This window comes from Ixodes scapularis, unplaced genomic scaffold (assembly GCF_016920785.2).
Source record: "Ixodes scapularis isolate PalLabHiFi unplaced genomic scaffold, ASM1692078v2 ptg001856l_1___fragment_2___debris__unscaffolded, whole genome shotgun sequence".
Lineage (NCBI taxonomy): Eukaryota > Metazoa > Arthropoda > Arachnida > Ixodida > Ixodidae > Ixodes > Ixodes scapularis.
Window position 1 is genome coordinate 1 of NW_024610198.1, and position 25,773 is coordinate 25,773.

The following is a 25,773-nucleotide window of genomic DNA, read 5'->3' on the forward strand; positions in this document are numbered from 1 at the left end:
ACACAGACGAGTACATTCTTTGAAAGAAAGACTGTACTGTCTGTGTTTCGTCCTCTCTCTGTTTTATACTTTCTGTTATCTAGTACATCGTAACAACACGCTCGTTAGGAATATAACAGTGTTGCCCGTTTTCGGTTTGTGGTGCCCATAGAGCCCCATGTATTCGAAAACGCCGTTGGCCGCCATTTTCCCATTGAAATTTTCAGGAAATCACCTATAACTTTTGAATAAGGTATCAGAACGGGCTGAAACATTGGCATCTGGTTGTGACCTCTTGCGCTACCTTTGGGGGGCGAATGAGCGTTGGGCAATGCCTAGTTTATTGTTGCGGTAAAAAAAAAAAAAAAAAAAAAACGTGTAATTTTTTTTTTTTTTTGTGACACTTTGTGGACTGGCGGCAAACGGCACGTAGCCCGAGCCCTCCCCGAGCGCCCGACCTTCATGCGCTGCTTCGAACAACTCGTTTTTTACGTAAAACATTCTGCGCCATCTAAGAGGAAGAGCACCCCCGTGTCAATAGGGGTATTCACACGGGGGTTATTTTTGAGATAAGCTCTTCGCCCTTTTGATAAAAACAAAACATCCGGATTATCTGGCTCGCTCCGCTGCGCCCCCCCCCCCCCTTCCCCCTCAAACAAAGGAGGGAAACAAATTGCACATTTTTTACGTACCCAGACTCATTTTGTCTCTGGCAGCATACACCTACACTGGTCAACGTGTCGGATGAAAAGCACATTCGGAATTACTCGTCACTCCGAATGGGTCTCGCACGAAAATATTGCGCTGAAATTTCCTTGTCGAGGCAAAGTTCCTTTTCTTGCCTACATCTGCGGTCCCGGCACCTAAATATGTATTTGAAGGGAGTTCGGTGTCTACAGGAGGGATTCAGATTCATTCGTCTTTTGCCGAGGACGTGTTATAAAATCGATCCTAACTCAAAGTGAGTCTGGCGACGGTGAAATTGCGGGAAAAAAATGTTTGTTCGGCAGAACGTTTTTGTGAGGCACAAACGTCCTGTACTGGCATTATCCAGAAACTTTTTTTTAAGGAGGTCGGTGCCGTTTCAATTACCTTCCTGATAGCTTTAAACCCCTCGGAAACCAGTGTGTTCGGCAGACTCGGCAGACAACATCGGAAGAGGCATACACCAATTAAAACGCCTTTGCTAGCCAAGGGAGATCCGATGGAAGCCTCATTAGAGGAAGCATTTCCGCAGCGAGGTTTGGTAACACTTTTAATAGTCGCTAATATGTCTTCCTGCGCAACATTTATCGGAATTTCGGAATGCAGTCATGAGGCAACTGATATGCGGATCTAAAGTCGAGTGTAATAAGCCCTACCAGGTTCGGGACACACTGTACGGGTCCTTCCCTCTAATACGTTACGCAAGCAGAATTTAAAGGCCTCGTTTAGGGGCACATATTGCCCAGAACTTCGATAATATTTATTTATTTTGAGGGTCACGGTGAAAGTTTCGGGCCATACCGGGACACTGAGATAAACTGCGGCTCACTCACCGTAGTCCACCTTATCGCAGACGAACTCTCTCAGGCTCTCCCGACGATCGTTAACGTCGTCGATTTCCTTGACGAAAGGTGCCAGAGGTTTCTCGGGTGGACAGCCCCCTAAAAGGCAGAATAGAGCGGCACTTCACCCACGGGACGCGGACTGACGGTCACGTGGTTGGTGGCAGTGGTCGCGTGACACCTCGACCTGACATAACACCATGACGTTCGGTGACATCACGGTTGATGCCGTGACTAGACGTGACAACCTAGTGCAAAGTGATCTCGCATCAAGTCACCCGGTATTAGTACCAGCCACTAGACCGACCTGAGAGCAGCCAGTGACCACGTGTTCCATAGGAGTGTCCGTTAAGTGTAGCGGCACATAGACACGCTAAATTTATGCGACGGCATCGTTTCATTATACCTTTTTGTAACAATTTAATATGACGGTATTTTCCTACTTACCTTAGGTTTCGTTCTTTAGGGGATCAAATGCGGGAGTGCTTTTTCGAGGTTTACTTCTTTTTCACAGATTCGGCGTATTTCCGTGTCAATTTTTTATTATGTCCGACGAAGATCGGCCTTTATTCGAGTTCAAGAAAAGAGGGCCTAGGATTCTCAAAACAACAACAAAAAAAAAAAAATCGCTTCCCGAATACTTGGAAGATGTTCAAACACGAAAAAAAAAAAAAACTACAAGCGTCCGAAAAAAAAAATAGAAAAAAAGCCTCAAGGGCGGTTTAATTGGGGTCGCGTTTTGCGTATAAGCAAAATAAAGCTTTAGACAAGTTAACTCTCCTCTAAGCTCGTTTGCTATTACGTAGGGACAGCTAAAATTCGGGGTTTATCGATTTCCCTATTTTGATCAGACCGACACGGGGATTATTTTTCAGGGTTTGTCCGTCCACACTGGAAACACAAAATCCTTCCTTTATTACAGGGTGTTTTGTTTAAGCGTAATATATTTGTTTTAAGAAAAGCGACGGAAGCTGCACGAACGTGGTTTGTGCAAGTGAGTTATACGGTCAGGGGGACATAATATAGAAGGCTAGTCGTAACGAGCAATCGATTAATTAAATAAAATGTCTTTTGAAACTAAACATATGGTTCTAATTAGAAATTTGATGATCATCAACGAAAACCACTGAGTGAATAAATATAAAAAAAACTTGGAGCTGGTGGGAAGCATGGTGGAGAGCAAAATATGTACCACTCGTGCGTCAGGAGCAAGGCAACGGATGCGATAACACTACCTAAGAACAAATTGCGCTGCTTTTACGTTTAGAGAGCCTCGAAGTTGGATTGCCTCGACGCGTGACCTGTCTCTCAGCTGTAAATGAGACATTTAGCCAGTACAGTACAGCCCGTAACCTGGGGTCTTTAACGAGCACCACGCAGTGGTGATCACACACACGCGTGCTAGTACGATGCTCACCCAGATCCAAACGGGTCGGGGGTGAGGATCGAACGCAGAGTGTTCTGCAGCGTAAACTATCGCTCCACGCTCCGAACTGAGACGCTTTAATCCAGTCGGTCACCGATTCCCTCTGAACGCCCCAAGCGCTGTTTTTGCACCTTATCGTAGCTTAAATGAGTCCGATAATGGCCGATATAGTGCTGTTCCATGATGCTCAGCAAGGTCCTAATTAAAACTATGCGTTTATTTGCATTAATTAAAAATTTGATTAGCTTGTTTCATTTATTGATTTGACAGATAGTGACGATTACTCCTCTGTATTATATTCCCCAGGCCGTATAACTCACCTGCACAAACCGCTTTCGTGGCTTCTCCTTAACAAATCTGCTGAACATTAAAAGAAAACGTATATTTTTTTTTTATTTAAGGAAGCAGGCGGTTCATTTCCTCTCTTGCTGCCCGTTCTGGCGCTCTCACCTTCGGCACACGCGCAGACTTCGGTGTCGTCGCAGTGCAGCTTCAGCAGGGGGCTCGAGTTGTCGGGGGCGTAGAACTCCGTGCAGGACGTATCTGCGAAATGGCGGCGTGAAAAAAGAGCAGACTGCGTTAATCTCTAACAGATAAAATGCTGCCGCCTGGTGTAAAGACGGTTGTCATACTTTCTGTTAGTATTGCTGGTGCCGCGGCAGGTTATATATTGAGCAATTTTACCGCAGTTTTACCGCAGGCTTCCGTACGGAGAAGAATTGCTATTGTAAGCTCGCGTCATGACTCCGAGGAAGTTACTGGGAGCGCGCCAGGAGCCCTACCGTGCCCAAGCTAGCCTGCGTTGGCGTTCAGCCAGCGTTTCTTTTGGTTCGCGACTTGCCGCAGTTCCCGCGATGACTCTGGCACATTTGAAAGAAATCGCGGAGAAGTGACATTGCTTCACTTTGAAGGAAGTTCTGTATGTTCTCTTCGTGAAAAACTCGGAAACGACCAATTACTTGAAGCAATAGAAGGATCGCAGCCAATAACGAAGCTCTGAATATGATTCGAACTGAAACCGTGTATGAACGGAGATGGTGGAACGCCATTGAACCTGCGCACCAACGTTATGAGATTACCTCAGCCACGGAACAGCTCATAGACGCTGCTTGCACGAGCAGTACCCTCGCCTGCCGCGATTGGCCGGCTCTGCACCGCTGAACAATCGTAGCATGCGGTAATGTCCCGGTCTCTTGGTCCCGCCGTGTACGTGAGGGCCCCTTAGAATTTTTCGATCTCGAACAGCGAAAGGAAAAAAGAAAGGGAAGAAAAAAGCCGCCTTGGGTGTGCACGTGATAATGCACAGTCACAGCGATCTTGGCTCGTCAAGGTGAAGTCGTTGGGCATCGGTGTTGCGTTCACGCAGCCTATTGTTACCATAATGCACGTTAGAGGTTCAGCTGCCGTTAGTGTGCCGTTGCAAATTGACCCCGTAAGTGAGGGTGTCGCAACATGGGGCTCCACTCCAAACAAGCAGTTGCTCGGACCGTTGTTATGAGCAAATGCATGGAAGCTCGATTTAGGTTACAGATTGTCTGATAATAAAAAATAATTGTTTGTAAGCATTGTGTCTTCTCAACATCAAATCGAAGACTGCACTGCACTGTACTGTACATTTCTTCAGTTGAAGTGGCCGGTCCCATGATATAGGAACAAATGCTCCACTTCATCAAATTAACATTGATTTGAACGTCGTTGACCGATGAAAGAAAATAATGCAACTATGAACACCTTTTACGGTGTTCATAAAGGTACGTACTGTTTGGTACTACCCAAATAACAAAACTGATCCCCGTCTATCATTATGTTAAAACACCTAAGACTGGGTGTGAAAAAAACCTTGAAACAACCACAAGTAGAAGAGACAGAGACAGAACTCAATCAGACGACGTCTCAGACTCAGCTAATGAGTTTGTTCGGTGTTGGTTGGTGACGACCTTGGTTTCAAGGGTGTATATAAACCAGTACCAACGTTATTAGATTACCTCAGTTGTATAACCCCCTCACTCACTTCAATCCGCCAAGCGTCGTTCGAAGCGCCCTCTATATTTTGTTTCATAACTATGCGTTCCAAAAAGCCCAGCTGAAGCGCCAAATGGCGATCACAACGCCGCCATTTACCCTGCAGCGGTCACTCGAGGAACTGCACCTAACATCTATTTTGGCTTCAATTGGCCATTTTGGAGCCGAAACAGATACAGTGGAAAGGGTTACAGGTATGCCACCCCCGTCTCCCCAGCGGACGCGCTGCGAATTCACCGGGAAGTAAAGATGAGCCTAGGTCGGGACGCGCTACCTCAAATTACCGCTGAGGCATGGTTGTATGAAAAATATATTATTGTGCCGCAAAACCTAGCAAACTAAAGATTTTAGAAAACATCACGCGCCCCCCATTTCGTACTAAACTCCAATAAAAGTTACTACATAAAGAGTTTTTTTCCGTTGATTTTTACGTTTCTAGTAACGTTGTAACGTACGTCTCCTGATTCAGTTACCAAAGCAGCCGTCTGGCGGCGCGTCGAGCGACGCTTGGCAAGTCGTGGGGAGTGAGGGGGGGTACTGTTCGGGCATGCGGCGTCTATGAGCAGTTCCGTAACTGAGCTAATCTAATAACGTTGACCAGCACACGGCTCTGACGTCACGCCTCTGCGGTGGCGCTGTTGTCGCCAAGGCGCCTTCGCAGAAGCTTCACCTCACGCGAATCTGCGTTCTGCGCTCGCGCATTACCCACACCTGGTGTGGGAAAATGCGGGCTTGTTTGGAAACAGTTTGTCGGTCTATAAGAGGTTTACTCAAGAAACTTATTAGCTGAGTTTGAGACGTCGTCTGGCTAAATTCTTTTCCCGTCTCTTCTACTTTTGGTTGTTTCAAAATTTTCTTTACATCCAGTATCGGGTGTTCTAACATTATTGGAACCTTACACCAGCTCGCCTTCGCCCTCACTGTGTTTCGGTTGATCCATGTCATTTTCGAGCTACGAGACAAAATGCACGCGCGTTTTCCCATAGGAATGCTCAGAAGCACCGTAAAAGTAAACTCGTGGCTGGCTGCCTCTACGGGCCTCCCGGAAGTCGCGTAGACACTAGCTGCTGTTGATCCTCTCATATGCATTATAGTAATTTTATGTCACCCACCTTGACGGCGAAGTTTCAATTGGTTTCGTTCTCAAGCTAACGAGGTAGAGTTTTTTAGAGCTATAAACTGATATCCCGTTCACCAGGCAAAAGTGACTTCCACTTGGCTGCCGCCATGTTGTACAATTAGGACCACAGGACACGTGAACGCACCAACTCCTGAGGCTTTTACCCAAAATTGAGCCGAGATTTGCGTGGCGATCGCTGTAAAACCACATGATGAATTATTTTTTCGCGCAAGGTATCCCATGGCTACCAATTGGCCACCGTTTCGGCTTCGATTTTCCAACCTCACTCCACGACAGCCCGTCACCACCAAGTACAGTTCACGCATTTTCAAATAGGTGACCATTTCCTTTAATTTATATATCTGTAGGTGGGACCTACCAACACGGATAGCATGCTGGAGCACGCTTTGAGGGGCTTCCGACGTACCAGAGTGTGTGGGCGGGTAAACAAAGAAAAAAGAAGAGACGTCTACAATTCCATGTGAATCCGAATTAGAGCGCAGCTCTTCAGAAGGAGGGGGGAAAGGTATTAAGGGGAGGGCACCCTCTCATCCTCCTCCCCATACCCTCTCTCCCTCCCCTTCTCCTCCTCCTTTCCTCCTCCACCTTCTGCCCTTCCCCCATCCTCGTCCTCCCCTCCTTCTTCCTCCTCCTCCAACCTTCCTCCTCCCTCCCTCGTCCTCCCCTCCCTCCCTCCTTAGTCGTGGCCCTCATGACATCACTCGTGACCCTCGTGACGTCACTCGTGACCTTCGTCGAGGCCTTCACGAGTGACCGTGACGTCACTCATGATGTCATATGAGGGCCTCGTGAAGGTCACTGTGAGGGTCGAAACGTTCACAAATTACCTTCGCGACTTCACTAGTGACCCTAGTGACCCTCGTGACGTCACTTGTGACGTCAATATGGGAAACATTCCATAATGCAGAGCGCGGTTCCGCCGACAGCGACGCCGCTCAAGCCGGAGACGGGCACGTAAGAGCTGTGCTCTAAAAGTGTAGTACTGGGCAGATCATCCTGCTTTATCGTCTCTATGTCCGAGGCTTTATGAATAATCTGTGACTCGGGAAATTTATGCTACACTCAGGAGTGGTAGCCAGACTGGCAAAAGGTACAGGAGGCTGCACGGCCTACTCCTCCTCACTATGTCTAGCCAGATACTTACGGCCTCTTGAGGCCCGTGTTTCAACAAGCCCCCTGGCGAGGATGAATGGGTGCAATACAAGCGAGGGCTGACTTCCTTACCATGCAGAACTGAGAGGCACCACTTCGTCAAAGGGGCATTCGAAATCAAAAACAGGCCACTCCTCTCCAAGGCCAAAGAAGTCCCATAATGCAACGCGCGCAATGGAGCATGCAGGGATTTATTGGAGTAGTTTATTGGATGAGTTGAAATTTGGCAGGTAGCAAATATATTGCCTATACTGTCGAATTCAAACGAGCACGGACGTAAGGGATAATTACCCCGGTAGTTTGACCAACCCACCTGAGAAAATTATGTTGTCAAAATGTATCGTGTTTTTTTTTTAGTTCAGCATGTTTTTGTTTGTATTTTGAGATAAATTGTATATGCCCTCTCCAATCATAATCTCATGAGGAAGTGGTAGCATCTTGACATCCATAAAAAAAACTACACTTTGTATTTATCGTTATCCTTCATTAGCTAAAGAAGGCAGGTTAGATCTGTTTTGTACCACGTCAAAAAATTAGGGGGCTTCAGGTGTAGCAATTTTGTCCTTACGATCGCCAGAAAAACGAACGCGTTGGAAAGTGACTTCTGAGATGGTGCATCTCATTCCGCATCGATATCAAATGCCCTGGCCGTAGCTGAAAGTCTCCGCGTTCAATTTCCTGCAGGACGCGCAGGCATCCAGTTGCTGAGAACGAGGGAAGCGAGTGACATCGCTCGGAACAGGATCGGACGTGCCATGTGTGGACTGACAATAGGCGAGTCAAACGTCATTGTTTCCGCGCTCGTTGCATCATTCCAAATCAATCGTATTCCGAGCTTCGTCATTCGCACCGATTCGCAGTGATCGGGTTCATGCGTGTTCTGCGAAAAAGTGAACGCGCAAACTTTTTTTAGAGCGCGCCTATGACTTACCTGGATCGTAATAGGAGTACACCTTGACGTAGCTGGACTGGATCTGCCCGACCTCGAACTCCTTGTCGAGCCCAAATTCCAGGCACACCTCAGCATTCGTGGGAATAGATTCAACGTAAAAGTTGACGCTACGACGTGTCAGTTCGTAGAATTGAACTACTCCGTCAGTGACAAGCTGCACGAAAGGGAAAGGCGCAGTTTCGGGTAAGTTGTGAATTGACGCGTGGGATATGCTGTCTGGTACTTTTCCTTAGAGGCTCGAATTTCCGAGCAAAGTTAGTCCTGACCGATTGAGAAGCTACAAGACGACGAGGCTGCAAGGTACGTTTCCTTATTAATACATCTCAACTTCACCCCATTACTACCGCCTTCTTTATGGAAAAACTCCCACACAGGTTGCCGTTATTTCTCCGAGAGATGTATTCGTCAACATTACATTCCTTTGGTCTGCATATCCAGCAGTGAATGAAAAGCATAAACAAACAGTTACACCTGTAAAAGTAGAATAAAAACAAACGTAGGGTAAATACCTTCTTGAGGTCTTCGACAATAGGCTTGAAACCTGTCAAAAGACCAACGTCCAGGATGGCCATTCCCGTAGCATTCCGCTCCAGGTATCTTTTGGGAAAAACAAACAGTTCTTAAAATCGTGATAACCTGGGGAGAAATATACGAAGCTCCTGGGGTGTTCAAATACTTTTCAAGGGTCGGCTACCCGAAACAAAGGTAAATAATGTGCGATGTGAACAATTTCGTCGCCAATGCACAAAGTACTAGATGGTACTAGATTACTAGAGCATCCGGGTATCTACCAAGGGATAAGTGAAATTGATTATTGAGTCGTCTGAAAAGGAATGCAAGGAATGGAAGAACACTTTTATTGCTTTCAGCTATTTCATTTGAAGTAAACAAAAAATATTCCGCGCTTAAATGCTGCAAAAGTGTGTAGCATTAAAAAAAAAAATTTCAGCAAGATCTCAAATAAACTCTCCATAATCAGTTATAATTATATTTTATTTTAACATGTTCCCAATCTGCAGTTGTTAATTAGGAAATCCCAAATATAGAACTTCGTCAAACGTGTCACATCATAACACAAAGTACCATGCCATGGTAAAAATTCACAAAAATGTATTAAACAATAATATTAATTATTATTATTTATTAATACTATTATTTTCTGGGTTTTTTTTAAATTTCGAAACAGCAATTTACAATCAGCATGACTTTATAAGCAGCCGATCAACGGCTACAAACCTTGTTAGCTTTATGTCTACCGCATCTCGTGTGATATGTACCAGAGGTCAGTAAGACGTTGTCTACTTTTACTTAAGCAAAGCCTTCGGCTCAGTCAATCACACGATTCTTTTATCCAAACTTTTCTCCTATGGAGTATGTGGCACAGTGCACGACTGGTTGAAGAGCTACTTCTCAGAGAGAGAGGCGTACGTCCGAGTTAACCACATGAATTCTTCGTTGTACAGGGCACTCTCTGGCGTTGCTCAGGGATCTGTTTTAGGACCTCTTCTGTTTCGAATTCTCGTAAATGACGTCTCTCTTGCTGTTCTCAATTCTTCGTTCATTAGATATGCTGACAATATAAAAATAAAAAAAAATAGTTACTGAACATGATTGTGCTAGGCTCCAAGAAGATGCATGTTCTTTCTACTGATAATGCTCCTACAATGACCTTCTTCCGAAGCCTTTTAAAACCAAGGTCATAACACTCTTTCAGAAACCTCACAATATCTCTGTCGCATATAATATTCATGGGAGGCTTTGTCTCGGTAAGTGTAATGAAAGACCTCGGAGTCATCGTTGATCCTAGCTCGCGTTTGTAGGATCACGTTTGTAAGCTGGTTGACACGTCATTGGGAATGTTGGGCGTGGCGTCTCACTTAACTAGGGAGTCCAGAAACCGAACTGCTTTCATTACGTTGTACAGTTCGTTATCCAGGTCATAGTTAGAGTAGACCTCGGTTGTTTGGAATGAAATCTCTAAAACTCACTCCTTGAAAATGGAACGTGTGCAAAAAAAAAATGTTTGTTTCTATCTTTAAACATTGGTACATAAAGGGGGATGTTCACTGTTTAACATATGAAGCTACGTTAGCCTGCGTTGGTTTACCTAGCCTGCACCGGCGTCAGGAGAACGCGGACTTACTATTTTTGTTTAAAACACTGCATGACCTCATAAATTATTGGAGCCTATTATCTAAACTCTGCCTTAGGGGTGCCCGACGTGCGCCTGCTCGGCTTCAGACATCTCTTTATGTTTCCGGAACTTTTAGTCCGATAAACCCAATTGTTGGAATGTTGGAGCGCTTGAATCATCACTCTGACAAACTTGATATTTTCCACCTATGCTACAGGACGTTTTGCCTTTCTAATAAATACTTGCCCGTGCAAGTTTAGTATTGCTGAATGACTCTGGTATATTTGAATTTCGTCATCTACATGGCGTGGATCTTGGTGATGCACTCGTTTTCCTACGCTCTTGTTTCGTGTCTGCTGTTACTGCCTCGTATTTTTATTATAATACTTACTCCTGTACTGCCTTGTACTATGCTTAAAAACTGATTTGGTTTTTCTTTTATTCTCACGAAGCACATCATGTCTCACTTTTTGGGCCATGTATAGTGTGTAGTGGATTATCTTTCTGTATTTTCGTGTATCACGTTTTTTTTATCCCCCAGTGTACCAGCACCAAGACCTCCGGGTTGTTCCTGGGAACTGTACAATAAACGTCGATTGATTGATTGGTTGATTGATTCTTATTATTATTTTTTATTTGCCATTGCATGGGATGGTGAGGTTGCGAAAAAAAAACGCGCTAGACGGCTTGACGAGCTTCAACCCCAGTACATTCTGCAGCAGTTAGGAATAAAAAAATAATAATAAAACACACAAATATATCGCGCATGGAGAAGTAAGGGCAACATTGTAATGTCTGTTTAACATCAATACACTGATAATAAAAGTACCACAAGATCAAATAGGTAAATTAGACGTAATGGAACGTAATTCCTTGAAAGTTGATTTGTCAATAAAGACACACAGAGAATACAACAAATTAAGAGGTTGTGGGATTTGGTAGGTTCAATTTCTCTTCCAATGTTTAATCGACATGCCGATACATGCGAGCGATTTAGATTACGGATTTCGTATGTTACGACGTGCTGTGGTAGACTGGACGATTCCATCAATAACCAAATGCCATACCCAAGCTCTGTTTTAAGTCTTCTCGATAGCTTATAAGCTATAAATGATGAGTATTTTATGAATTGTGACTAGGTTTTCTGTGTGTGAAAGATAAGGTGCATTTGAAATTATATGTATCAATCTTTTTGCATCAGGTGCACTTTTTGTATAGCAATATTTTAACAATATTGTTATAACAATGTATTAACAAATTAACAATAATATATTGTTAATCTGTTATATTAACAATATAACAATATTTTAACAAATTTTGGGAGCATACAAAGAAGCTTGGAAAAGTACCTAGAACATTGGTGCCGATTTAATTTTTTTTTATTTAAATATCTAAAATATGATAATCCCAGGACATGTTATAAAAAAACACAAGTCCTAGTGTCCTGAAATTTTGAATGAATTCAACGTTAACTGAGTTTAAAGTGTTATTTATTTTAAGGATGAGGCAATTTTATATTAATGTCTAAACATTATGGCCCTAGTTTTGTTTGTATTTATTTTTTTCGAGTTCATGCTAGTCCACAATGGCATTTGATCCAACATTAAATTAGCTTTTTACACCAGTTTCTCGCCATCATCAAAAGCATAAGGGGTGTTGAATCAACCGCATATATTCTAAATTTAGTGTTTCGGTTAAAATTTACAACATCGTTTACACACGCATCAAAAAGTAATTAAAACACTTTCTCCTGGTATATCTAAATATACAAATTTCACAATATATAAATGATTCTTACAACATACATATTGTTTCCGCTTTTTTATAGATAGGAGCTTAGTAGAACTTAGAAGTAAGGCTTCACCACGAACACCATATTTTTCAAGTTTTCGCAGTAAAAGTTTGTGGTTTAAAGAGTCAAAAGCTTTCGCTTTCGTTAAATCATTATAAAATCCCAACAACAATTCTTAATTTATAGATTATATAAAATAAATTCCTCATAAATATCGCAATGAACACTTAGTAGTACATTTAATCGACCATAATTTTCAGTCTTTAATGTTTTGAGATTATGATTTCTGGCAAGCTTGACGTGGTAGATCATGCCACTTTCCACAGTACTACTTTTGAATCGCAGAGGAGGCTCATCCTCTATGAAAGGGGGAGGACCGTGTAACAGGTCTGGTCACGTTCGACATCTGAGGCTGTATTCGCCTACACCGCTGGAACGGTTTATCGAGATAACCTTTACTTTTACCTTCACATATTTTCCTCATGCAATCGCCTGATGGTATGCCATCGATATAAGAGAGAATTCCAATTTCCGAAAGAAAATAGAAGCTCACAAGACGCACCTTGCGCACACCTTAATCTTGTACGTGCTACTGAGCTTGGACTTCATTCGCCGTTGCTTACTGGCATCTGAAAAAAAAAAAAAATAAATAAGGATTGAGCAAATGCACTTTCCACGGGTCACTAATTAATCACAACTAATTCTGAGAACTCTTTGTGACAAGTACGTTGCGTCGTTACGATCAAAGTGCTCCAACTCAACAAACCATTATTGTCCAGTTTTATATAGTAAAAAAACAAACATATATTCGTATTTATATTCATCGTTTTTTGTTTGTTGTGTAGCACACACTTGTATTTTGTAGTTATTAAACAGTAAAAATAGTTTGAGTAAGGCTTATATGTTACAGATGAGATATACAGGGTGCACCGGTAAGGAGCGGTACGTTTCGAATGCCTAAGAAAATTAAATTCCAAACGTACATACCTGGAACTGTTCACGCGAACCTCGTTTCGCAAAAAGTTTTGTCATCTTTAGATCTCAACTCGGAGATGGCAGAATGAAAACGAAAATAGAGCGAAAGCGGCAGTCGTGCATTTGTTATGTCCAATAGAACGTTTTAGCATAACCGCATGCTAGAGCACAACTGACGCACCGCCGATCCGGAACGTATATGGATTGCCCGCGGACACAGGGCATGCCACCGCCATGGGCGAGGGTTAACCTGCTTAAAGACGGACCTCATGGCCGAGTTATTTCAGAGCGTTTCTTTTTGTCGTATTACAATTTCCGAGAATCTACGGTTGTCTGGATACTACTGTACTGCGCGCCATCATCGGGTACACAAATAATTTTAATAGGCATAAAAACAGTCGTGGAAAGTGCGTGATGAGCACAAGACGCGCTGCAGCGCGAGTATGGCTGCAATCGTATTGAGTTTCACAAGTTCCCCAAAGATTCTTATATATGAAGTCAATCGATTGCCAGCGTGAATCGCGAGAGCTTTGTGTAAAACTCATCGTCCATTTACGCTCACAACTAATTCGTCTAAGGCGCTGGGACAGATTCCAAAACAGTGCCAGTGCTTCGATTCGGTTACCACTGCCAGGTATACTATTACTCCATGACAAGACAAGAGAATGAAAACGTCTACGTGCCACCACTCAACATGCAGCTATCGAATCCCGATAGCTTACCTGGATAAACAACATTAAAACTCTCATACTATACTTCCTTGTGGAAACAAAATCAAAACTCTCCACCGTTTCCGTCCTCATTCTTTCGTGGATGCAAGGTGATGGCCTGCTATTAGCCAGCTTGATTCAATCGCCCAAGCTCCAGTCAAGGTATTGTAGTCCAACATATACGACTCTAGTGAAGTTCCCTCATACCCACACCGCTGCCAAGCCAGACAGGTACGGTGCCACAACCAGCCACTATTTCAAGTTTTCAGCCACTACACGGCGTCGTCTACGCCGCAATTCCCAAACCACACCATACAAAAAAAAAAATTATATATACCGTTTCTTTTTTTTTTTTTTGCCTGCTTGGCCAACTGGTTTGTAAGCTCGTACCCAGGTGGCGTGGTAAACGAAAACCCGCTGATAATGTCATAGCAGAGGCTGGTGATGAGCAGGGTAAAAGGGATACACAACAGTTTTACAAAACGTACGAACAGTGATGCAGTTTTAATGCGCGTTTAGGAACACACATATTTTTCCTCTTGATCAAAGAATTAATTTCAAAGCGGTCGAAATACTGTTTTATAATGTTTTCTGTTTGAGTCGTTCGCTCCTCCCTGCGCGCCTTCCGTGCCTAACAGGAATGCGCAAACGGATAGCAGACAACAAAAGAAAAGGAACACTCGTCCACTTTAAAATTTATTTCGTTTATTAAACAGGAACTTCTGCTTGTTTCTAGAAATGCGAACTGAACCTCCATCATCGTTTTGTAATGATCCTGCTCGCCGCCAGCCTCTGCTAGGACTTGCTGAGCGTCTTTTCGCTGACCACGTCACATGTGAGCGAGCTTGCAAACCAGTATGCAGACGAAAAGGAGTCCGGCATTGAAATCGAGCGACAAGACAGCAGCGCCACGGTGCGCCCAGTGAGCGTAGATATTCTATGTAACAGCAAACCTTCCTAATCAATACCAGCTTATTTGAGCAGAGCGCTACACAGAACGTTGGGGGCAACAGTCGATCTAACATCTCTTGCGCAAGACTTGGAAATGGAGAACACAGACCCTCTTCACGTGCCTACGGAAAGTGCCGCGATCGTCTCAGTCCCAGTACGTCTACTCAATCCGCCAGCGAGTGAAGAGCGATCTTACATAAGGAGAAGCGAAAAATTCTCCCGACGTCGATTTTATCAATACTGGCACTGTCGAATGTCGTTCCTTAGTGATTTCCGGGCAGTCGAACACACACACACACGCGCTTTGTAGAGCCGTCTTCCGGTGTAGATAGACAACGAAGATGGCGCTCTTCTGCCATTGTTCCCGCTCATAACTGAGGGACACAGGAATGAACCCGAGTTACGAGCAACTGGTGTTGGACCCATGACAGAAAACAAACACGAAGCAACGCTGGATATGGGTAGATTTTGAATGTCGAGGAGCCAAATCTTTATCAGATGTACTTCGAACCGAGGAACACGGCCACCGGAAGCGCACACGCGGCCAGGAGGATGTTTTGTACTTCAGAGCGCATAAGCGTCTCACAAGCAAGCCCTCACTCAAGCACAGACAGAAAGACATACACACAGCGCTGACTCACAACACGTTGTATTTGTCTTTGTTTTTGTCTACTTCGCATTAAAAACGATTTGGTAATTGTCTTGTCAATTTTTTCTTGTACATCTATTCAAACGAATTTGTAAAATAGTCCGCGGTTATCATCTTAAGGTTAGATAAGTCAATTGTTTTGCCGATAAGGCGAGAGATGGGCTGCTCACACATCCATCATCAAGCCTGGCAATATGCTTTGTTTCAATAATCTCTCTTGTTAGCTTGTTGTTGCTTCGGTCAAGCACGGTACAGCAACGTAGTTGTGCCGTATACCCGCAATCCCTGCAGTGCAGACCTAAATGTCCTGAATTGGCTCTTGTGATGTTATTCTGGTGTTCGCGAAGTCGATCATTCAGCACCGTCCAGTCTGGCCGATGTAGTTTTTCCCACAGAAGAGAGGAATGGAGCACACGACCTTTTCGGAGCACTGGACAAAGCTGGCCTCGTACTTCTTAGCGCATTCTCTGATCGGCTCGAAGAAGCTTTCACTTTCTTGCACAAGCTGGAGAGCTTGTTCGGAGCTGCAAATACCACCTCAACATTGACTTTTTAGAGCGCAGCTCTTAGGCGCCTGTTTACGGCTTGAGCGGCGTCGGCGTCGGCGTCGGCGTAACTGCGCGGTGCATTATGGGAAATGTCCCATAATGCACCGCGCGAGCCCCCCCGCCGGGGTCACGTGACCTCGGGGGGGGGGGGGCACTTGACCCCCCCGAGGTCACATGACTCCCCCTGACCCCCGAAAGTCACGTCACTCCCCTGAGGTCACGTGACCCCGGACGTCATCGGGGGGGGATCACGTGACCCCCCCGATCACGTCATCGTCACTGATGACGTCACCGGCATCCGCATCGTCATCGTCATCATCACTGATGACGTCATCAGTGACGTCACTGATGACGTCACCGACATCCGCATCGTCATCATCACTGATGACGTCATCAGTCACGTCACTAATGAGGTCATCGGTACCCGCATCGTCATCGTCACTGATGACGTCATCAGTGACGTCACTGATTGCATCATCGGAATTGTAGGTCACGTGACCCCCCAAGGTCACGTGACCCCCCTCCCGGTCAGTTGACCCCCCCCCCCCCCCACTACCCTTCCCTCCTCCTCCTCAAGCTCAAGGGCTACGCTCTAATTCGGCGTTACAGGGAGTTGTAAACGGTTTTCACTTTTTTGCTACTTTTTTCAGTCCATGGGAGAAGTTGTGAACATAAGGCACAACAATGGGCCTCGTTGAACTGTCTCTTGGTGGAGGTGGAGTGACCTCCCGTCCTTTTATATGTTTTAGGAGGTTTTCTGGAATTGACGCTAATAAGACACAGGGGTATCCTGCTGCTATTAACCGAGAGATTTGCGCATCAAAGCTTGTTTTGATCAAGGGTTCGCTTGATTTGTTAAGAGAGTTTTTGAGACAAAGATTCACGATGCCACTTTTGACCAGTTTTGAGTGAGCGGAGTTGAAGTGAAGTAGCGACTTTTTTCCCCGCGGCTCATATGACCAGCATACGTAATCACTCAATGAAAATAGTCTAAAATCCAGGAATCTGATGGTTTTCATGACTTGAAGCTCGTGGGTAAGCTTCAACGGATTCATGCCGCCTTTAAATATGGATAGAGCGTTGGCCAACGTCGTTGGGATCTTGCAAGTCTACACTGCTAGGAAGATTAAATAATCATCTACGTATATAAATATTTTCACTATGTTTGAGGTGCCTAAGCTTCTTTACAATAATCTATCGTGGTAGGCAAGATAAAGGTCGCTGGGTATCGGGGCGATACACGACCCTATGCATACGCCCTTTGCAGGTATGTATTTCTTTCCCACGTCGCAAAAGTGGATTGCAGATAAAGGGATATTAAGTCGATGACCTTGTCGTGGGCGATACCCGCAGCGTTCTGGAAGGCGATGGTACCAAAGGGGTTTACGCTCTCTTCAATGCACTGTAAAAGGCGGTCTTGTGGCAGCGAGTAGTAAAGGTCTTTGATGTCAATTGAAAACGCGTTCATTTTGTTGTCACCATTCTCTATTAAGAACCTTTTTACTTCGTTTGAGCTTCTAATTAAATAAGGACCGTCGATCGTGAGAAGGTTTAGCCTTTCTTGGAGGAAGAATGCTTTTTCTGTCTGTGCTTGCTTGTGAGACGTTTATGCGCTGTGAAGTACAAATTATGCACAACCAACTAGCCCAAGCTGCGGTGTTGACAGGACGACACGGGCGCCCTAAAGTAGCTACTTCAGTACGCAACGTAACCTGGACGCGGTCACTGGTTCTGTTGCCAACCATCTGCCATACGCGTCGCGCGCTCACAATAGAACATGGAAAATGCCCGGGCGCCATTTTTTCTTTATTTTTCTACTTTTGCCAGCTCCACGTTGAACTCTAGAAAATATAGACAAACCGTTTTTGCGAAACGACGTTCCCGTGCCTGGTTTCATGTGTGCACCTTTGAAATTTGAATTTGGCAATGCGTGCCGACTGTGCACGTGTTCACGGCCCCAATTTGTACGTATTTTTCGTACAGATTTAGATAGAACTTGGTGCCTTTTCGCTGTCTAAATAATGTAGCTCGGTAACAAAACCACCATTGTACTTTGCGTCTGTCCGAAACCTTTGCGGACACAGTTGTGTGATAACGATGACGTTTGGAAGTTTCAAATTAATATACATGCGAGGCTACCTGGAGTAGCGAGGAAGGGGGCGAGCATGGGTCTTATGGGTCTGTAGTTTCTTTCTGCCCCCCCCCCTCCCCCCCCCCCCCAAAAAAAAAGAGGCTTACCTTATAATATACACATGCTTTCTGCGCCCCCCACCTTAAAAAAAAAAACTATTTTCTATGCCACTGGCTAAGACTGTGTAAACTTAAAAGCGACATCGTATTGTTTTCGACATTTAGAAGTCATTGGCAAGAGGACGAAGTACGGACTGCGAAGTTCATTACTGACTGAGCAAAAACCAGCCAAACGATGGCTTGAAGGCAGTCTGCCGTCGTATGCAAAGCGTGGTGGAAACATGAAGGACGTTTACTATCCCCTGTAACGCCGAACTAGAGCGCAGCTCTTGAGGAGGAGGAGGGAAAGTACGGAGGGGAGGGTATGCCCCTCCTCCTCACCCAAATCTCCCCTCCTCCTCACCTCTCATTTAGGGAAACATTTTCCCGCTAAATCTAGCGGGGAATTTTCTCCGCTAAATTTAGCGGGGAAATTTTACCGCTACATTTAGTGGGGAGTTTTTTTCGCTAAATGTAGCGGGGTAATTTATTCAATGAATGTAACGGGGAAGTTTTTCCGCCAAATTTAGAGGGGAATCGTTTCCGCAAAATTTAGCAAGGAATATACCCATAAGGCAATGCGCGGTGACGTCACTGGTGACTTTTTTGACGTCACGTGTGAGGTCATCTATAACGTCACTGGTAACCCTCGTGATGTCACGTGTGATGTCATCATGGGAAACGTCCCATAATGCACCGTGCGGTAACGCCGACGGCGACGCCGCTCAGGCCAGAAACGGGCACCTAAGAGCTGCGCTCTAGAAAAGCAAAAACTGAATGTAGCATGAGAATGCATTTCCATAGAAGTACATGAGCGTCGACTAGGTGTTTTTTTCTTTGATGGCAATCAATAGCAGCTGGACGGCTCTCCTATTCAACGCTGACCAACTTACACGCTCGCGTTTGAGTAGCCATCTCCCGAACACAGTACCTGTACACTCTGGTTTTTTCCTTACAACGAGCACTTAACTACGCGGAGAATTGCTCGGCCAGGCACTACTTACCTCTTGCAATGCGTGTTAAAAGATGTTGAATGTCTGGTTTCTTTTCCTCAAAGTTGACAGCGATGTGGAACTGTAAACGATGAAAGACAATTCAACAAGGTGCCGTAGAATTAAGGAGCAAGAAGCAGTCGACATTGAGTGTAGCATGAGAACGTCATACTTAAGCAACATTTGAACCTGCAATGAGTTATGGACTTACATTGTAGAGAGGGAAGAGATGTCTAAAAATTATCAGACGTTCGAGTAATTGTCGCTCTCACGTAGTTATCCAGAACACTGTCCATTAACTAGGGAGGGTTACTTCTTCCAGGCTTCTTTTGCGTGTCAGAAAAATATTTATGACAGATTTTTCGTTCTGCCAGCGTTGAATGTATTAAGCGCAGTTGTAGGAGTACTTGGTTCTGTTCAGCTCGGTCCACAACAAAGTTGTCAAATTACAAAAATTGGTGAATGGCAATTTGTTTTGACGTGGTTTAGGGAACGACGGAAGCAATAAACGATACATTGCTCCATCAAAAACTGACGCTTTTCTAGCTTCAGTTTCAAAAAAAGGCTTGGGACGGGGCATACACAGGGTGTCCAGAAAGTCTCTATACTTATTTTTGCGTTTATTAACTTCGCCTTGCACAGGGATTTCACAAGTTGCACAAGGACTTCACAACTTGCCCAGTGCAAGTTGCCAAGGTGGTTGTTCTTTTTAAAAGCGAGTGCAAAGCATAATTTAAATTCATTGTCTCTATCTATTGTAGCCGCGTCTTCTAAGTGTCTCAAAATATCATTCTTAACATATCAACTTTTTTGCAATCAATTCCTTATTCTTACCCCCTCACAATATGGTTTTTGTAAGGGAAGATTTATATAACTTGACTTTTAAACACAAAAAGAAATAATCTTAAAATCACTTCAAGAAAAGTGTCTGCCGTCATTAAATTAGTAGAGATGCAACTTTCGGAAATTATTCCAACACTAGTTTTTTTGTTTTTTTTCTGCACCCTAAAAGGGAACCCTGGCTCATGTCGTAAATTGCTGATTAGACTCAGTTGGCAGATAGAGTGATGTGAATGAACACCTCTAAAATCAAGCAAGTGCCTTTTTAAACCCCAAAATAGATCTATAAATTTCAACCATAACATTGTACTAGGGCCCTCTGTCATCGAGGGCCCTAGTAATATTAAACGTATTGAACAATTAAAATGAATCGTTATCAAACCAAAAAGAAAATCAACTTCAGTTTGTGCTCTTAAGTTGTTTTTTTCGCAACCAGACTTGTCTATTTTAGTGTATCCATATTAAATGTGCAAAGTGTTAAATAAACTTTGGTACTACACTTCCTTCTGCGGCGACCACATTTTTAACAATATGAATTACTGAGAAAGTTGGGCGCCTAAAACAAGCGAGAGCAATATCAATTAAAACTTTAATGTTTTCAGTTCAATATAAAACAAACGCCATAAACTTACATACTGCAGGATGCACGTCATAAACGTGCAACATTGTGAAAAACCTATGGGCAGCCACGCTAGAGCAGCGAGATTACTGAAAATCCTTTTATCAGGATTGCAATGATAAAAGTGCTGATGATTTAAGAAATAATCATGCTTATGACAAAAGCAGAAAATTATCAAAATTTTTGTTTCATGAATTAGAATAAAGATTCTGCAACTAGTTTTGCGGGATTAGGTGCTGATCGGTAAGAGGACTGACTTGATCGTCTGCTAGGTATTCTAAACCCTGTAATGCGCATGTCGGCAAAAAAAAAAAAAGAAGCTTAGACTGTGATGTTACTTTTTTTTCTATGCTCATGCGACTAAAAGGAAGAGCACATTCCGGTTGCTTCCACATATCAATCACAATTTTTTTGCAGTGTGTACCTCGCACCAATTTTAACACTGTCGCGCGCTCTGCACTGAAAAGGACTAAATTCAAATAGCGATATGTTGCTTTACGGGTGTCTGAGCAGGTAACGAAGTTCACCTTGCATATGTCTTCGCGTTCAACGGGAGCGTTGTACTTGTAGAGGAAATACATGTGAGCAGAGCCCGAGCCTCTCACGTCGACGAAGATCTTATCCCCCTCGCTTGGAATCTGTAGGTAAAGGATGGAAACAGGAGTTGAATAAAGCACGTGTAGCGCACCTTTTGAGACACAACAGCAGTGGGGGTCCAGAGATACAGTGTATACACAAGCCCGTCTTATTCACCTTAGATGGTTTCCAGAAGACGGTTTCTCAAGCTATCGCGCTGCGTTTTACTACAGAGGTGCAGCTAGGTGGTGGAAGCTTGGAGTAAAACTATCAACAAATACAATTACCTTGCAAAAAAAAAAAAAACTGTTTGGGGCTATTTGCGGCGGCATTCACAACGACATCATGACAGTGCTCACCTGGTTGTGTTTGCTGCCGAAAGATGACGCGACGTGAGTCACAATCGAGAGTATCATGCGACGACTCGACCAACCATCTAAAAATCATCAATATGATCATCACAAAAATCATTATTAAAAAGCTCATCATAATGAACAGTCATCAGGAATTTACATCCCTGTTTTCTTATTCAGTTTAAAATTATCTCATTTCTAGATTTGTCGATTAGAAATAATCGCCTCGGCATAGCGAAAAACTTCCGAAGGTCGTCTGCTGAGCTAAGCGACGGCGCGCCCTCGAGGCTTCTGAATTATATAGAAGGTAGATGCAACTAGACGAGCACATTCATGACATCGTCTGCGGATGCCACCGCAGATAGCCAAACATATATTTTCTCCTCTTTACCTTAACACTGTACGTTTATTTGTTGATATTTTCACTAAAAACTTCCGCCACCTATCCGCAGCTCCGTAGTAAATCCAAGCTTGGTAAGTTGAGAAATTGAGCTTTGCTTGCCACCTAAAAAGGGGTTGAGGCGTTAGTGTACAGGGCGCGGCCGTAAGGACCAGCACATTGTCACCCTTTGAGAATATTCGAATTCCAAACGTACATACCTGAAATTGGGCACGCAAAAGTAGTTTTCTAACAAGTTTTACGTGTTTTTTTCCAGTACTCATGCCAGAGGTGCACAAATACTTAAAAAGACGGTTGTCATGCATTTCTTTTGCCCGATACAGAATGTTTGTCGCCAGCACACTGGTTAGTGAGCTTGCTCTCATGTGGTCCTCGATGATATATTGCGTTAAATCGCGATCATCTTGCTCATCGCCAGGCTCTACTATTGGTTCTTACCTTCATTGCATCAAGCAAGCCTCCCCGGAGCAAGTTCAGAAGCCAGTGCGCAGAGGACAAGCAGGCTGGTATAGGACATAGAAAATACACGGCCTCCGATTTTGCATTATTTGTGATAATTAAAAACCTCTGAGTTGAAGTCTTTTAAAGATAGTCCTTAATCTTGTTGTGAAACATGGTTCGCGTGCCAACTTTAGGTATGCACATTTGTAATTCAAATTTTGCAAGCAGTGCCAAATCTGTCGGTGCGTGCTGCCACACCCTCGCATATGATAGAATGAGGATAGGTCGTTGCGGCAATAAGAATACCAGGTGATATTTTAAACGTGCAACACTAACACGACTGAACGCTCATATATTTGCTTAAATAACACTCCTTGTAGATTCAAGACTGTAGTATCATATAGGTTCCCATTTGGCAGTTGTAAACTATATTTGTTACGAAATTCAATGTCAAAGGGCCCCCACATGATTTTGAAGAATAAGACATTTGAGCGATCACTCTCTAAGTTTAAATATTTTTTACGATAGTTATTGGAATGTACACCGCGCCACTGGCAGCACAAAAAAAAAGCAATGCCATCATGTTTGCATTTGGCCGAGTCGGTACATAGTCAAATAAAAAGCGAAACAGCGCGAAAGAGACAGGGACAAGTGGACGAAGGGAATGAACACAGCGATTACTTATGACTCACTTTTTCCTTTCGAAAATATTGCTATTTTGGTAAAACATCCTTAGCGAACAGCAAGAGAGATCCACGAGGCTTACTGCATTATGAGGCAAGGTCCATACAGATGGGTCAGTGTTGACTTGGTGACAAGTTCCAGTGGTGAGTGCCAGTTCATCGAGCGCTTTCGCCAGTTTGTTTAAGGTCACATATCTGCGCGGGAAGGGGGGAGGGGGGGGGGGGGGGGGGTCTTTGCATGGACTAGTTCTGGTTTTGTCTTTTTTTATGTTTTCCCTTTTTTATTGAGATTTGGAATGACAAAGAAAGTCGTAAGTAAGCGCTGTGTCCGTGCCCCACTTGTCCCTTTTTTTGCGCTGTTTCGCTTTGTATTTAGCAATGATATCATCTGTTGCAGAAGTGCTGTAAGTTGAGCGAGTTGGTATGATGACATGATGAACAGAACAGCGCACACAAAGACAAGGACAGAGAAATCGTGCATGTTCCTTTTCTCTGTCCTTGTCTTTGTGTGCGCTGCTCTGTTCATCATGATATCATCTGTTTTCTTTTCTTTTGTGTATTTCAACTATAATCGAAAGCAGTGATTAAAAGTAACTCGTGTTTTCAAGAGTAAATTTTGTGCATGTCTAATAAAAATTGAGGAAAATAAAATGCCGTGTTCGTGCTATGCTGGGCAGTGTACTCGAAACCTGGAGGCTGTAGCAAACGTTGCTTCGCTACATGAAGTGTCCTCGGTGCACTTCTTTACTATACAACCGTAACGCGTTCGCCACGGGGCTTCCAGCGCAGCAGTTGACATTCACCGGAATCCTAGTGAGCTGATGGGCGTTGTCTCGCTTGATTCGGACGACCTCCTTGAACTCGCTCGGTTTGCTCACGGTCACTTGGCACGTGAGGTCGATGTTGTCGTCCTTGCTGACGGTGGCGTACTTGGCGAGCGCCTGAAGCGCCACCACAGTGTCCTGTGTGGAATATCGACGCCGTTCTCATAGACTGTCCTCAATAGTCACTTTGCACGACATAGCAACACCTATATGAAAGGGTGCGCTCTCTTCCCTCTGAACAGCACCAAAAGTCAGACTGGCTGTTCCGACACGGCATGCTTCTGGCCGTGTCAACAAGATCACGCGGATATGATAACAAGTGCGATAGAGGGGGCGCATCAACAGTGCTGCCTAAAGTCCCCAGATGGGAGCTTTCTACAAGTAACGACATTCTTTGAAGCGCCGACTGCGTGACGGTGCAGGTTATAGGAAGCCAATGGCGGCGCACAGCAGAGGTTTGAACTAAATGCCACCATTTCGTTTCAGGGGAATGTGCTTTGTCATTTGTATTGGTTGTCGTTACTTGTAAAAGAAGTATCAAGGCCCTTTAGTGCTGCCTGCTGCACCTGTTATCGAACCATTAGTGCGATGTCCGTGCACTTATTAACATTATGTCATGGAGAATACATGCCTTACCAGTATCTTGGTGGTGTTGACTAAAGTCATCAAACCCTGGGAAAATAAGGCCATTGCATTCCTAGCCTGCTAGCCGGACACAGACCGATACTAGCATGCAGATGAACAAACCTCTCAATGTCATTGGCTGGTCGGTCTCGATTGCTATGGCCAATCGTCATTTCGATCTATTCAAATTTTCGAGGCTTCGAAAGGGTTGTCCTGAATCAGTCGCACCAAGATCGCTACGGAGCATCATCGGACTGAAAGTGTTTCTCAACAATGTGAACTCATCTGGCCCTGTGCAATCAACTTATCAGTCATTGTTATCTCTACCAATATTTTCCAAAAGTATTCTTGTTCTTGCGTATTTCAAGACAGGATTGTTTTTAATGGAACCAACTACAAACGCCGCATGTGGTGGCGGTGCCAAGACCTCGGCATTTAATCAATTACTATATAAAGCAAGCTGTCTTTGGAAATTTGAAACAGCCCACCAAGAATGAAGATGTCAAGAAAAAAAGCTCATTCTATGAACCGATATGTCGATTATACGGAGAGCTTGGCCTTAACTTTCCAGGACCCAGTGAATTTAGGGTTGACTTAAGACACAAGAAACTTCAGTTTCTGGCAACTCTATTTGTTACAGTATAATTTGATCCTCTTTTTAACTATGAAAAGGACCTTCTAACGGGCGCACTTTTACGCTTACTTCCAAGGGTTAACATCTGGGGAGGAAACATTAGCTTCCCCTTCGTTAAACTAGAGGCAGTATCTACTTCAGATCCGGCAATGGTGGTGCGGCTCATCTTTTTTTATATGTATATAAAAACAAGTATGTGAAAGCGCTGTTCCTAGGAAGAGCATTCATCTATCGTTGAACGTTGTAGCTAATTGTTTTCTGGAGAGATGCAATTTCGAAGCTCGGGTAGTGTAGACTGCCAAGGTTTCACTATGATACTTCACACAGCCTTCAACGTTACACCGAAATATGAATGCAGTAATAATTTTTCTTACTTATTTTATAGAAGGTTTCCAACATGTGCTCAAAATAATAAAAATTGCAATGAAAAACGTATAGAAAAAAAAAACTACAAAACACGTAAGCTAAGCACGTTTTAGAAACATATGAAAAAATTAGGTACCAAGAGATTATCCTACATTGCTCAAAATGTACCAAAATAAGCATCTTCACACAGATTTTACGAATATATGAAAACTAT

General features: G+C 43.9%; 1 protein-coding gene across 1 annotated transcript in view; it reads right to left on the reverse strand.

The window, feature by feature from the left end:
* Window positions 1-1,517: 1,517 nt before the first annotated feature.
* Window positions 1,518-25,773, reverse strand: part of LOC8032849 (complement C3) — a gene marked incomplete at its 3' end in the record, with an annotated part of 118,887 nt that continues 94,631 nt past the window's right edge. The window contains exons 16-23 of the mRNA XM_042288325.1: window positions 23,915-24,073; window positions 21,186-21,296; window positions 19,212-19,281; window positions 12,708-12,774; window positions 8,729-8,816; window positions 8,199-8,373; window positions 3,403-3,495; window positions 1,518-1,625 (exon numbers count right to left, since the gene is read on the reverse strand). Of these exons, the coding sequence (XP_042144259.1) occupies window positions 1,518-1,625; window positions 3,403-3,495; window positions 8,199-8,373; window positions 8,729-8,816; window positions 12,708-12,774; window positions 19,212-19,281; window positions 21,186-21,296; window positions 23,915-24,073 (871 nt within the window). The remainder of the gene's footprint in view (window positions 1,626-3,402; window positions 3,496-8,198; window positions 8,374-8,728; window positions 8,817-12,707; window positions 12,775-19,211; window positions 19,282-21,185; window positions 21,297-23,914; window positions 24,074-25,773) is intronic.